The 13,323-nt window shown below is 40.3% G+C and overlaps 1 protein-coding gene across 2 annotated transcripts in view; it reads left to right on the top strand.

Annotated features, from left to right (window-relative positions):
* Positions 1 to 13,323, top strand: part of LOC141014193 (WD repeat-containing protein 37-like) — a 23,873-nt gene extending 10,550 nt beyond the window's left edge. Inside the window, exons 8-14 of one of the 2 annotated variants that reach the window (XM_073487881.1) lie at positions 185 to 229; positions 1,141 to 1,217; positions 1,323 to 1,557; positions 2,919 to 3,060; positions 9,152 to 9,286; positions 10,044 to 10,158; positions 10,242 to 13,323. In XM_073487881.1, coding sequence (XP_073343982.1) covers positions 185 to 229; positions 1,141 to 1,217; positions 1,323 to 1,557; positions 2,919 to 3,060; positions 9,152 to 9,286; positions 10,044 to 10,158; positions 10,242 to 10,373 — 881 coding nt within the window. In that variant the 3' untranslated portion in view covers positions 10,374 to 13,323. The remainder of the gene's footprint in view (positions 1 to 184; positions 230 to 1,140; positions 1,218 to 1,322; positions 1,558 to 2,918; positions 3,061 to 9,151; positions 9,287 to 10,043; positions 10,159 to 10,241) is intronic. The other variant, XM_073487882.1, reaches the window with a different exon arrangement.

The raw sequence follows: 13,323 nt of genomic DNA, 5'->3' as shown, positions 1-13,323 counted from the left end.
GTGCATGATGAGATAAGGCCGTACAGCATTCATACTTTGGATATCAAGGTTAAAAATTGGCTGGCTGATTTATGTCTAAAACATATGCTGTAGGTTATTGGGAGATTAAACAGTGTGTCTTGCCCACTTGGCTCATAGGAAAATTAGATGTAACATTATTTCATTATTGTTCTCCTGCCCACAGTCAACTCCATCAAGTTCCACCCCACAGAGCAGATGGCCCTCACAGGTATATATTTGAATGTTTATTTTGTTGAAATCTAATTTAAAGGGGAATTCCAGTATTTTTAAACCTGGGCCATATACACTAAATGTTTTAGTGTGTAGATAAATCATACTTACCAAAAGTTTTGGAATCGATCCAGCAGAACGCATCAACAAAATCCATTGGGGCAACTCCCGACCACCAAAGTTAACATCAAAGTTAAGTGCTTGTTTTTGCCACAGACAAACTGAGATTGTTATCCGAAGTGCCTGAAAACATTCTTAAACAATTTCTACAGAGCGAGACAGTTTTGAGATCAGTTTTGTAACCAGAAACACAAGTCTCATTCAAGGAGACATCTCTCTCTGAAATCTTACCAGAGCTGAGTTGTTGCAGGAAGACAACAGTGGAAAGAGTTGGAGAGAGCAGTTTGGACTTTACCTAGAAGAACAGCAAGCAATGACTTATTTCCAAACTCATGACTGAATATATAACTGATTTTGACAACCTAGATGAAATGTAACAAATCACCTCGTGAGACTTTTCCTTGAACGAGACTTATGCATCTGGTTACTTACTCTTTAACAAAAGGTCTAAGTCTGTCGGAACCGTTTCTGTAATGTTGTCAGACACAATAACAATCTCAGCCTGTCGGTGGCAAACACACTTTTCGTGGACGCAACTTTGACAGTTGTAGCTGCCCCAAAGGATTTTGTTGCAGCCATCGCAGCTGTGTTGTGGCTGCCAGCTGAGGTGATCTACTGGAGCTTTTGGTAAGTATGAATCATTTACACACCAAAACATCTAAATATAGGGCCCAGGTTTAAAAATACCTGAATTCCCCTTTAATATTCAATATTTTATTTCTTTTCATGACTATGAGTATGTAGATATGAATGTGCTGTGTTTGCTGATGTGTACTTATGTTTCCACAGCCTCTGGGGACCAGACAGCACACATCTGGCGCTACATGGTGCAGCTTCCTGCCCCTCAGCCACCACCAGATGTCAGTGTGAGTAGCTTTGTACTGGTTTCTCGAGTTTCTGCTTGAATATCTTGGAATATCATGTCTGTACATTGGCTGAACTCTTGTGCGCCTCTGTCTGTGCCCCCACAGGCTCCATGTGATGACGACCAGGACTCGTCAGACAGAGAAGAAGGGGAGGTGGATGGCGAAGGCCCGTGCGAGGTACCCACTGTCCGGGTCCCCACGGCAACCCTGAAGAGCCACCAAGGTGTAGTGATTGCAGCTGATTGGTTGGTGGGGGGCCGTCAAGTGGTGACAGCTTCCTGGGACCGTGCTGCCAACCTGTATGAGTTGGAGACGTCTGAACTGGTTCATGCACTCACTGGTGTGTAAACTGGCCGACATGTTATGGTATATTACAGTATGGTGTCTGTTGTCTTCATCTTCTGGCATATATTTTTTATTTTCAGGTTTTTCATATTATAAATATTTGAGTATTTATGTGTTGTTCATATTTTGCATTGATTTGTCATTATATTCTTCTGCTGTCATATTGCACAGCAGGCATACATTTTGTGTTTTTATGCGTTTATCATGTCATTCAATCAGATATGTTCCAGTAGTTTATACTTTCTAATAATAAATTGCTCTTAAATCAACACCTAGACAAAGCAGGTTGGCCCATTGTTTCATCTCATCCAATCATTTGAAATGAATGTGGCTCACAGCTACCTCTTTTTAGAAGCGATGAACAAAGATCCCAGTCTACACTACAGGAGTTAGCGAGAGAAATTTAGTTGTCATTTTGTACCTCTTCAGACACTTGCTGCATCATTACTTTCATTAACAGAAATTTGCTTTCTCTCTGAGGGTCAGGTGAGAAGATCAATACCACTCTCATGTATGATCGCTCAATATAAAGATACAGCCAGCAGCTAGATTAGCCAGTTAGCTTAGATTGACACAAAGCCTAGAAAGAGGGGAAAACAGCTAGCCTGGCTCTGTCCAAAACCTGCCTACCAGCATCTCTAAAGCTCACTTATTATGATTTTATATCTTGTTTCTTTAATCCGTTTGAAAACTGAGGTGTCATAATAGCATGTTGTGGTCTTACAGGCAGTTATGTACCAGAGTTTCTCTTTTCTTTTTTTAAATTTCATTACAGGCTAGCTGGTTTCCCGTTTCTATTCCTTGTCATCAGCTAAGTGAACCAGCTCCTGGCGCTTCCAGATCTTAGCAGATCTTAGAGTGGTATCAATATTCTCATCAAAGTTTTCGCAGAAAAGAAATTAAGTGTAGTTTCCAAAATGTCGACCTATTCCTTTAAATGACAAACCGGTGGAACATAACCTGCTGTTTTATTTGGTTACACAGAATTAAGTGAAGTTCTGACTTACATGCTCTTGTTATTTCTTCTTACTGTAGCTATTTTGTGTTTTTAAAGGTCCAATATTATGCACCTTTCAGGCTCATACTTTTTTGTAAAAAAAAAAAGCCATACCCTCAGTGCGATGATGACTCTATAGTTGTGACATCACAACCTTACCCGACGGCTCATTTAAAGGCACGGTTTCTGAATGCGGACTGTGTGCATTTCTCCATGGATTAAACATTTGGATACTTTCTCAGCATTTATGTTGCACCCAAACCTGCTTTATAATCCAAAAAAACAATACAATATGGGGCCTTTAATGACGTATAAACCTATAGGGTTCAGTGTGTTTACTATTGTGTGTCTGTATGCAGGACATGACCAGGAGCTGACCCACTGCTGCACACACCCCACCCAGCGCCTGGTGGTCACTTCATCCAGAGACACCACCTTTAGACTGTGGGACTTCAGAGACCCGTCCATCCACTCTGTCAACGTCTTTCAGGGACACACTGAGTAAGTCTTTCCAACACCCACACACTGTTCAGCCCTCGGTTAGCCATCAGTCATAGATACTTAAAAGTTTTCACAGCACAAGTAGTGGCTATTTGCTGTAGTCTTTATTTTGCCCAGAGGGTGGTGCTGTAACATCTCTCTAGTCTGTGAATCAATCCAGCACTTTCTTTTTTTCCCTTTTTCCTTTTACAGTGCCACATTAATTTACAGACCCTTTTGCTCTAAGCCAAATCCTCCACTTGCCTCTCATTCATTACTGAGCACTTCTCCTCACTTCGACGGTTTGCTTCTTTTTCTCCCCTCTCCTCCTCTCCCTACCTCTCTCTCTCCCTCGCTCTCCTGTTCATTTATCTGTCCGTTTCTGCGTTAATCCCCCACTCTGTGTAATTTGGCACTTCGCTCGCTGTTAACACTCAATTGCAGACGCTCATTTCAAAATGATGACTGTCAGGCTTGTCTGTGGCTTTCAATGGCAGCCCTTTTAAAAGGCGTAAGAAGAGTGTGTGTGTGTGTGTGTTTATGTGCATGTCTACATGTGTGTGCTGGCTGGCTGGTACTCTCTGGCAGCCTTTGATTGCAAGTGGGGGGATTACATAGAGCTCATTATGTACGACCCCAACATGTATAATTCCTGCAGATCCCACTCTAATTCTCTCCCATAGACAATTGCTGTAATGAGATTAAGCACCAGTGTTCCACAGTTAACGACAGCCCTCCTCTTTTCCTTCCCTCCATTCTTCTTTCCTTCCCAAAAGGCCATCGATAGTCTTTAGAGTGAAAACTTACTTGTCCCTCAGTGGTGCATTAAAAGCAGCAACCAACACAGACTGCCTCCTATTCTTACAGATAAAACAGATAACAGATAAAATAAAAACTGTGAGGATAAAGGCTGAAAAAACTTTTACTGTTTCTCTGCAGTGTTCATGAGTAAGAGTAGTGCTGCCTCTTTTCACATTAAGTTTTTGTGAGAGTGAGCTGGTAATAATGAGTAACCAAACTTGAACTGGCTTGTTGTTTATTAGCGGCTTGTACGTCTGAGGCTGCAACTAACAATTATATTTATTATCGATTAATCTGCTGATTATTCTTTTATCACAGTATATAACACAGTCCCACATGATGTCTTCGAATGTCTTTGAGTCTAACCTCCCAATAATATTTAGTTTGCTATAATGAAAGAAAAGGAAAAGCAGTACATTTTCACAGATTTGGGAACTTAGAACTCCTGAACGTTTGGTATTGTTTGCTTAAAATTAAACCTTTACCGTTAAGCGGTTATACAATAAATGGAGCTAGCTTTTGTCTTGATCGTCTCAGTGGTTAATTGAATGGCTATTTCAATGGCAGTGATTCTGCCATAAACATACTGTTTTACAGTAAAACAGCCCCTCAGATACTGCTCAGTGTCATTATGTATCTGAATGAATTCTCTAAAAGTGTGTATTTGTTTGGATACTGCTCAGTGTCATTATGTATCTGAATGAATTCTCTAAAAGTGTGTATTTGTTTGGAGGCCTATCGTAAAAGGTCGCTTGAACAATCACCAAATACATACAGTTTACTCATCCCCATGCTTTTTCCGCTTTCCAGTTTGTAAGCAATTTTTGTTTTAACCCGACCCTCCAACAATAGCAGATTGCCATTTCTCCAGCTAATTTTCCAGAATCTCCAGTGTGGCGTAATGGTGTGGCATAAATGGCATAATCTCCACATCCCTCCTGTGAAACCAGCAAAGAAGAGGGGAGTGTGAATGGTTTAATAGGCAGAAGAGGTTGAGAGCTGGAGGGGAGGCAGCCTCTCGTTTCCACCGTCTTCACTGGCAATTACAGCTAACGCTTCCTGACAGTGAACCGCGGCAGCTAAAAGTGCAGCATACACCCTCGATCCCACCGCCCTGCCATAATTGCAGAGTAATGACAACTGCACGTGAGCTAACAAAAAGGCAGAGAGCAAACAAGAAGTGACAGCGGACTTGCTCGACAAAACGAATGCCATGTAACGTTTGTCTCTCCTGCCATTGACGGCTTTCGGAGACATTTGATTGCGGTTGATAGAAATGCTCGTTTGTGTGTGTGTGTGTGTGTGTGTGTGTGTGTGTGTGTGTGTGTGTGTGTGAGAGAGTGTGTGTGAGTGTGTGACAGTGAGTGTGACAGTGAGTGTGACAGTGAGTGTGACAGTGAGTGTGAGTGTGAGTGTGAGTGTTTTGGGGGGTGTCTCTATGCAGATTTGACATCCTGTCTCTGGAGGAATACACCAGCACTTAGCAGGTTCTCAGCGACTGTCAGTTTTGCTGCAGCATGACAAAATAACAAAGTGCTCTAAAACCTCTTACTCGTCTGCACCTGAATTGTTTCATTTACATGTTCCCTTTTAGGCATTTGGCTTACGCTGTCATCCACTAACAATGAGTACATTGTAGTTGTCCTTGAGATTTTCATAAATTCATACATCAATCAGTACACACTCATTAGGTAGGAGGATAAGGATCAAAACCACAGTGGCAGAACAAGTACTTTAGTTTACTTAGCTGATTTATGTATTATAGAAATGTTCTGGTAGGTAGATCAATAACTAGACAGGAAATGTGGCTTTAAGACATTAAAGGTGCAATATGTAAGAATTAGCCAACTGTCAAATTCATGCTTCAATAGGGAGCAGCATATAACCAGAGTAACTGCTAACTGCTGCCAACTATAGCTGCCGTCAGCTAGTTAGCTCAGTTGGCCATGCAGCTAGCAGTCCTATTAGCTGACTTTGACTTTTACTATTTGAGTATCATATCGTGATGTACAAAGTTGTTTTACGAGACAAGATGGGTCAGGGGTAGCTGGTAAGCATGCTAACTTCAGAAGATATCTTTGCAACACAATACTGAGACGTCTTTAACACAATGTCAGCATTGTTGTTTCTACACATTCTGTTGGTTATTTTAGTTCATTTTGAACGTTATAAGCTAGAATGCACCTTTAAAGACAAAAACAACAGTCCTACTCTGGTGCCCGCAGACTCTTTTTGTTTTGCATTGTCATTAGACCCATTTTTGGATATTTGGACAGTAATTTCTGATATAATATCCAGCAGGATACAGTCTCTTATATCTTGCTCATATTCTTACATGTCCTACATTTCATGTCACATTTAACTTTCATAACATTAAAGAACAAATGTCTCAATACAGAGCATTTATTTAATTAGGAACAATTGTACAAATACATTCTCCTGTCTGGCCACATCATTTCATCCACCTCACATTTGATATTTGCTCTTGCAATCCACAAACGATAAGAAATTAGACATCATCGCTGAGCTAACTAAAGATAGCAGTATTCATTAATTTGATTACTGTGTGAAAGCAGCCTGAAATTCATACACTGCTGTGAGGCAATGAGCTGTGGATGTGAGAGTGATTATTCTCACTCGAAGAGTTTAAAACCGACTTTAAGAGCTTTCGTCTCAGCAAAGACAGGGTGATTTGAAGCAATAATTGTACAAAATTTGTATAGTCGGTTTCATAAAAGTTTCGTTTTCATTGAGGTGGCTGAAGCTGTAGTTGTGACTGACGGACAGTAAGACTAACACTCTAGTATGACCTCAGTGTTAGCTGTTAGTCAGAAAAGTTTGGGGAGGAAAACATACAGAGGTATCTTGTCTCCTCCTGAGTGCCTCATCTCTTACAGTTTCTGTTATCTTAAAATCACTAAGGTTCTTCAGCTTCAGCTCGCTTTAACTTCTTTGACTGCAGAGATGTCCCATGATCCCCTCTTCCTTCCTAACTCCCCAAGTCTCCGATTCGCTGCAAGTCTTGACCTTGGCTGTCAGACATACTGCAGAGATGCCATTAAGTACCACTGAATACTCCCCTCCCTCCTCACCACCCATTCTAAAAACCCTTTAACCTTAATCAACCTTTTAATCAATTACCTTGTCTGATTACACTCCCCACACACCTCCCACCTAGCACAACTCCTATCTTTGCCTCCCTCTGTCTCTCTTTACCTCTTGTATTCCCAGGTGGGCTGTACCCTGCAATGTCAGAAGGTGCCTGTAACGATACAGCAGTTTCCTTGAGCCTCGGCCTCTCTAATAGGACAAAGTTTAGTCCCCTAATTAGCCCTTAATGCCGTGTCAATTTGAATTAAGGGGGAAGCCAGTTTTAGAAAGAAAATCTAGATGTGGACTCTAGACTGTGTGTGTGTGTGTGTGTGTGTGTGTGTGTGTGTGTGAAGGGACACTACTCTACGCGATTCTTAATCAAGAATCAGCTTCTTTTTTTTTTTTCAAATTTCCCCACTTGAATGAACAGGAAGAAAAGGGAGAAGGAAAAAAAACCCTCAGAGGAGAGACTGACATACAGTAATAGATTGGAAATATTAAAGGTCTATTAAATGAATGGCTAGGCCTGACCTCAGTGCTATCATGTGGAGCAGCGCATCACGGCTGGTTGGATAAAGGGTGCGGGAGGAGGGGGATGCTGTATGCATATAAAGAACATCTCTGCCTTCAATCTGCCCAACATAGCTGAGGATGTGATGTAGTAAAATACATTGTGTATTTGGTATTATTTATCTCCTGATATGCAGGCTGGAGTAACACTCGCATTAGACTTAGAAGTGCGAGAGTAACGTCGACAGTGGTGAGAACTTTAACCACTGGAGGTCAGCAGAACCAAGATACCAGACAGCTGCTGTTTGGCAGAAATAGCCAGAAAAAAATAAAATGGGATATTGTTTACAGTTTTACTGTTTGGATAACATTAGCATGTATCATGTGGAGTGTTACAACATACAATATGGTATTTATACGAATCATATGTGGATACTGAGATAAATTGTAATAATATTGTTTTAACTCAGTCAGCTAAGAGCAGGACAATACAGTGGTTTCCCAACCAGCAGTTTTCAGGGGGTAAATGGAAAGCTAAACTAATTAACCAAACGTTGTGATTTGATTAAAGAATAACATCAAAATAGAATTTCAATTTGGTACCAACTTCAGCAAACTTACTATAACCAGTAAGCTACTGGAACCTATTGACATTGCAATTGAAAGTATGTTAGGTAGTTTTGATTTGTTAGCTAAAAGTAAAGGTTAAATGGTTAAAATGGTTAAAGTAATTGATAAGAAGTTGAAAATGTTAGCTTAACGTAAGGGATAAACAGTTGAGAGGTTATCCAGAAGTAATGGATAAACGGGTCAAAGGGTTGGCTAAAAGTAATCGATATACAGGTAAAAATGTTACTCAGTAGTAATGGATAAAAAGGTGTAAAGGTTAGCCAAAAATAATGGATATCATTATTTGATAGGGCAAAGGCGTTACATCAGACAAAAATGTTGGGAGCCATTGTCTAATACACCGAGATATCAAAATAAAGCTACCACAGTCATCATTTTTTTTGTGGTTATCCTTATAATATTGTATTTATTGAATATGATCATGAAGTGAAGTCACTGAGTACTTGAAAGTTGTTGTAAAACTTTGTAAGAGAAAAGCAGAAAAAAACATCTTTCACAGCATCTCAGCACCTAATTCACGTTCGATGGTGTTCACACTTTCAAGTCATCTAATCCTTCAAGTTGCTCTGACACCTCAAATACTTGCATGAAAGGAATGTGGCTCATATGTAAGTGTGATCCTATCTACATTTCTGTTCTTTATTGTTTCCAGGTGTTATCTTGTAATTGGAAGTCACATTACAAATCAACTGTCTGATGTTGTACCTGGTAGCACCTCTCTTGGTTCAAGTAGTCTCAACGCTCAAAGTGTATCTTAACATATCACTGTGACATGTGCGGATCTGTCTCATCTCGTAGGTGTATGAGTAATTACAGCATCTGTTGGAGAGGATGATAAGTATGGCTAAAAATAAGTATTAGTACACTCCTAAAACTTTCCTAATTTTCCTGAATTGGAAAAACTGGAAGCACTTTTGCTCTACTTTTCTATCAACTCTCTTCGCTGTACTTGAACTGGATTGCCGAGTACAGTGTGAATCTCCTTAAAGTGACTCCAGTTTGAAACACAAGGAAGATTATATATTCTCTGTCCAACAACTTGCCTCTCTTTGTGTGTGTGTGTGTCTGTCTTTTGTAGCACGGTGACGTCGGCAGTATTCACGGTGGGTGACAATGTGGTTTCCGGGAGTGACGATCGCACCGTCAAGGTGTGGGATCTGAAGAACATGAGGTCGCCTATTGCAACCATCCGCACTGACTCAGCTGTGAACAGGTAAGTGACAAAGGAGGGACATAACAGGAAGAGAGCCAGGCTCTGCAGGTCCACTTGTTGCTGAAAGAAGTGATTTTCTTTTAACTTTCAATTGGAAAAAAAAAAAGGTCATTGCAGAATCTGACATGGACACTGAGGCTATTGTGTTCTTATGTTATAAATCAAGTATGGGATGATCAGTGCTTTCCACCAATGAAAAACCAGGATTGTTGCATTTTTGATTAACGTCTGTGGTTGTCAGTGACTGCGTTTACATGCACAGTTTTTTTGATACAGGCAATGTAAACATGTTCTGTTTGCATATTCTTAATTTAGCTTAATTCAGAAAGTAATATTTTCTGATTACAACATGGGATATGCCAATATTATACAGGTTTTAGGAGCATTTTTTGGACATGTGTAAAGTGCATTTGGAAAATGCTTCTCAATTAGGTTTTTACCGAAGTTTACATATGCAGGATTCAGAGAATTCCATAGATACTTAACAATATTTGTCATCCATGACTGCTTTAAGAACTGATGATGGCCATCCGTTGGCATTGCAGAAGTCGTTAATCACCTCAATGAGCCTCAGGCTACAGAAATGTGAAAGGCCCTTCTAATATTTAGGAGCAAATTGCCCAAAATATGAAGTCGAAAGTGAAACACAGCGAAGTGAATTTGCACTTTCTGTAAATCTTGAATGTATCACAAAATAGTAAAAAGTGAAATACTGACAACATGTTGGATTCAAAGTGAACGTGATCTGATCTTTCAGGATAAGCGTCTCTGCCAACCAGAGGATCATCGCTCTGCCACACGACAATCGACAGGTCCGACTGTTTGACATGAGCGGAGTGAGGCTGGCCAGACTTCCCCGCAGCAACAGAATGGTAAGAATGGGAACACAAAGTGGAAGTGGATGGCTTATCAATCAGCATCATTAAAACTAACTATTTTTAACATGTGTGCGCAGGGGCACAGGCGAATGGTGTGTTGTACAGCGTGGAATGAGGAGAACCAGTCGTGCAACCTGTTCACCTGCGGCTTTGATCGACAGGCTATTGGCTGGAACATCAACATCCCTGCACTGCTGCAGGAGAAGTGACGCCACTGACACACACGCATCAACAAACACACAGTAGAGTAGGAGGTGATATACATAAACACTGTAATCTGTGGTCTTGCACATGCTAGCAGGTTGGAAGTGTGAAGCAGTTTACTCATCATGTATTTCACAGATTTCCAGCTTCTGGGATGTGAAAAACATTGTTCATTATCACAATTACTGTATTGTTGCTTTCCAGGATTCAGCTATTAATACTGATTGATAGCAGCATATTCCCCGGATGAAATTCTCTGTAGGGCTGCAGCTAACAAATATTTTCTTGATTAATCAATAGTTGTTTGGTCTATAAAGTTAAGTCAGAAAATGGTGAAAAGTTTCTCAAAGCCCAAGATGACGTCCTCCTCCTTCAAGAAACCAGAACATATTCACATTTAGGACGCTGAAATCAGTGACATTTTTACTTTTTTTTTCTTAAAAAAATGGCTCACAAATTGATTTATTATCAGAATAGTTGGCAATTAATTTAGCTGTTGTCAATAAATCAATTAAAGGTGTGATATGTAAGAATTCTCCACCTGCCGAACTCATTCTCAAAACAAATAGGGGGCAGCATATCGCTAGAGATGCCACTCATGGCTGCCAACTGTAGCTGCCATTAGCTAATTAGCTCAGTTAGCTGTGCAGCTAGCGGTTTGGACTGGGAGCCCAGAGCACCGGGGAAGTGTTGGTGTTTGCACCGCTAGCATAGGAGACTGGGACAGGACAGGTCTGGTTAACATGCTAACTTCAGTAGATATCACGGCAACACGATGCACAGACATCACAATGTCAAAACTGTTATTTCCTCATATTCTGTTTATAACGATTTTAAATGTTTTTTTAGTGTCTTCAACTTAAATTCTGGCATATTACACCTTTTAAATGTTGCAGCTCTAGTCATTTATTGTCTACACTCGTATTTGAAGCTGCGAAAACATCACCTGGTGTTAAGTGACTGACCACTTCCAACATTTAGTGGTGTGTATAAGGCCACAGAGCTGATCTCCTGTATCTTTCACTTATTTAGCATGAATTGTGAATTGTGACATGGCTAGACTGAACCTTTCCTCCCCTAGCCTTTTTCTGTTTTAAAGTACAAAGTATATATTTGACTCCACAGTCATAGGCTGCTGCTCACATCACTGTCGTTTAGTTACTGCTGAATGGTCGCTCTTGCATGTAGATAAAAACCCGTTTTGTGAATGTTACTTGTAAAGTTGTGAGAGAAAAATTCTAATGCCAGGAGAGTTTGTAGAATATGATACAAAGACGTTCTGTATATATTATGTCGTGGCCTCATTAGGTGACCTGTGCTGCAGGTTGTCGCTAGTTCGTGGATTAAGTGTCTTTACGGTTATCTACCTTTCGAGGGTGGAGTTTGGCAGAGATAACGCAGCTCTGTGAAATGTTTTTATCCTTTTAGTCAGAATATTTCTTATCATGGAGCAAAACATATCATATCAAGGCCTGCCAGATGACCTGCTGTGTCATTCAGTTGTCTTAAAATGTTTTCACACAGGATCGGCTGTCCTGTCTGAAAGTCTCAAAATCACTTGTTGAGATTTGAGTCCTCGCCTGTTACCTTTGAGGCTTTCGATTCACAGTCAGCCTCCATATGTCCAGATTTTGTTGTCAATATTTCACACTTCTGATACTGTAACTCTGCCTTGTTCCATGTTTACAGTAGGATTTCATTTTTAAAGTGTTCCTCTATTCTGCAAAGTGTCAAGAGCATAGCAATAACGGGAAAACGACTGCACTTCTGTTGCTCACATATCTTTTTGTAGGTCTGTGAAAGGGATGTTATCATATTCTAATATTCCCTATATGTTACAGGTGTAGATGTCACTACTTTTAGCCATAATATGCACCCATATTTCCTTGTGTCAGTGAATTACATCTGCTTCACCCCGTCGCCAACTCTGAGCCCTGTGTTGCTGTAATGTGTCATCCTCAAGTGACTTTGTTGGTTACTGGTTATTTCTGTGCTTCAGTAACAGCCTGTCAATATAAAGTTAGAGTGTTTGCACTTTGCATTGAACCCTTAGCCTTGTACGACCTCTTGCACCTGTAGTTGTAGATGCCGCTTTTCAGTCTGTGAGAGGCTTTATCCAAAATACAGAAGCAATAACCAAGCTCCTAAATGTTTCTGGTGCTCAAAGTGAAGCCCCATTTCTGTTTTGGAAATCAGTGAATATGACTTGAAATCTGCACTGAATCTCAGTTTGAGAATTATAACTAGATTTGGGCTTGAACGTCATTTGTTACACTTGTGCAATATCCTAAACATGAAGTCATGCTGTAGTTTTTGATCATGAAATGTTTAACTTATTTCAGTGCTGTATATCCCATAATGTTGCGTACTTGTGTGACTGGTGTAGATGTAGCTCAGTGTACATAGGTTTGAATAACTTAGCCAAAAGTTGGCTTCAGGCTACACTTCGCTGCTCTTTCGACCAACAATGGAGTGAGGATGGATTTTGAAGTAGCATGAACCTAAAAAAATTTAATCAACTTATTTAAATGCCTTACCATTGCATTGAAATTGTGCATTAGCCTTATCCATCTGAGCATCAATGCACTTTTCCAAATGCTTGTTAAATAACTAATTGTGTTCCACTGCACAGTGCAGATAGGATTTTACATTCCTGCTTCATTCAGGGAACTCAATCTCTTCCCCACTGATATCAATGTCATTTTAATCTGCAGGTAGAAAGGCAAGTCCGATTCACACCCCACATGAATTCTGACTCGGAGGAAATATGATTTTGGATTGATACATTAAATTATTGGGTGCCAGATCGGAGGGGTAAAAAAAAGTGGATAGGCTTCGCTTCATTGTCGCAAGTCATATTCACCTCCAACTTCATTATGTGATCTACTTTGCATACTTTATTGTGACGGGTACGTGCTCTCTGACACTTTCCAATAAAAATGTGTGATTTCCTTT

This window comes from Pagrus major, chromosome 19 (genome assembly GCF_040436345.1).
Source record: "Pagrus major chromosome 19, Pma_NU_1.0".
Taxonomy (NCBI): domain Eukaryota; kingdom Metazoa; phylum Chordata; class Actinopteri; order Spariformes; family Sparidae; genus Pagrus; species Pagrus major.
Note: the sequence above shows the minus strand (reverse complement) of the source record. Positions and strands in the feature narration are given on the sequence as shown.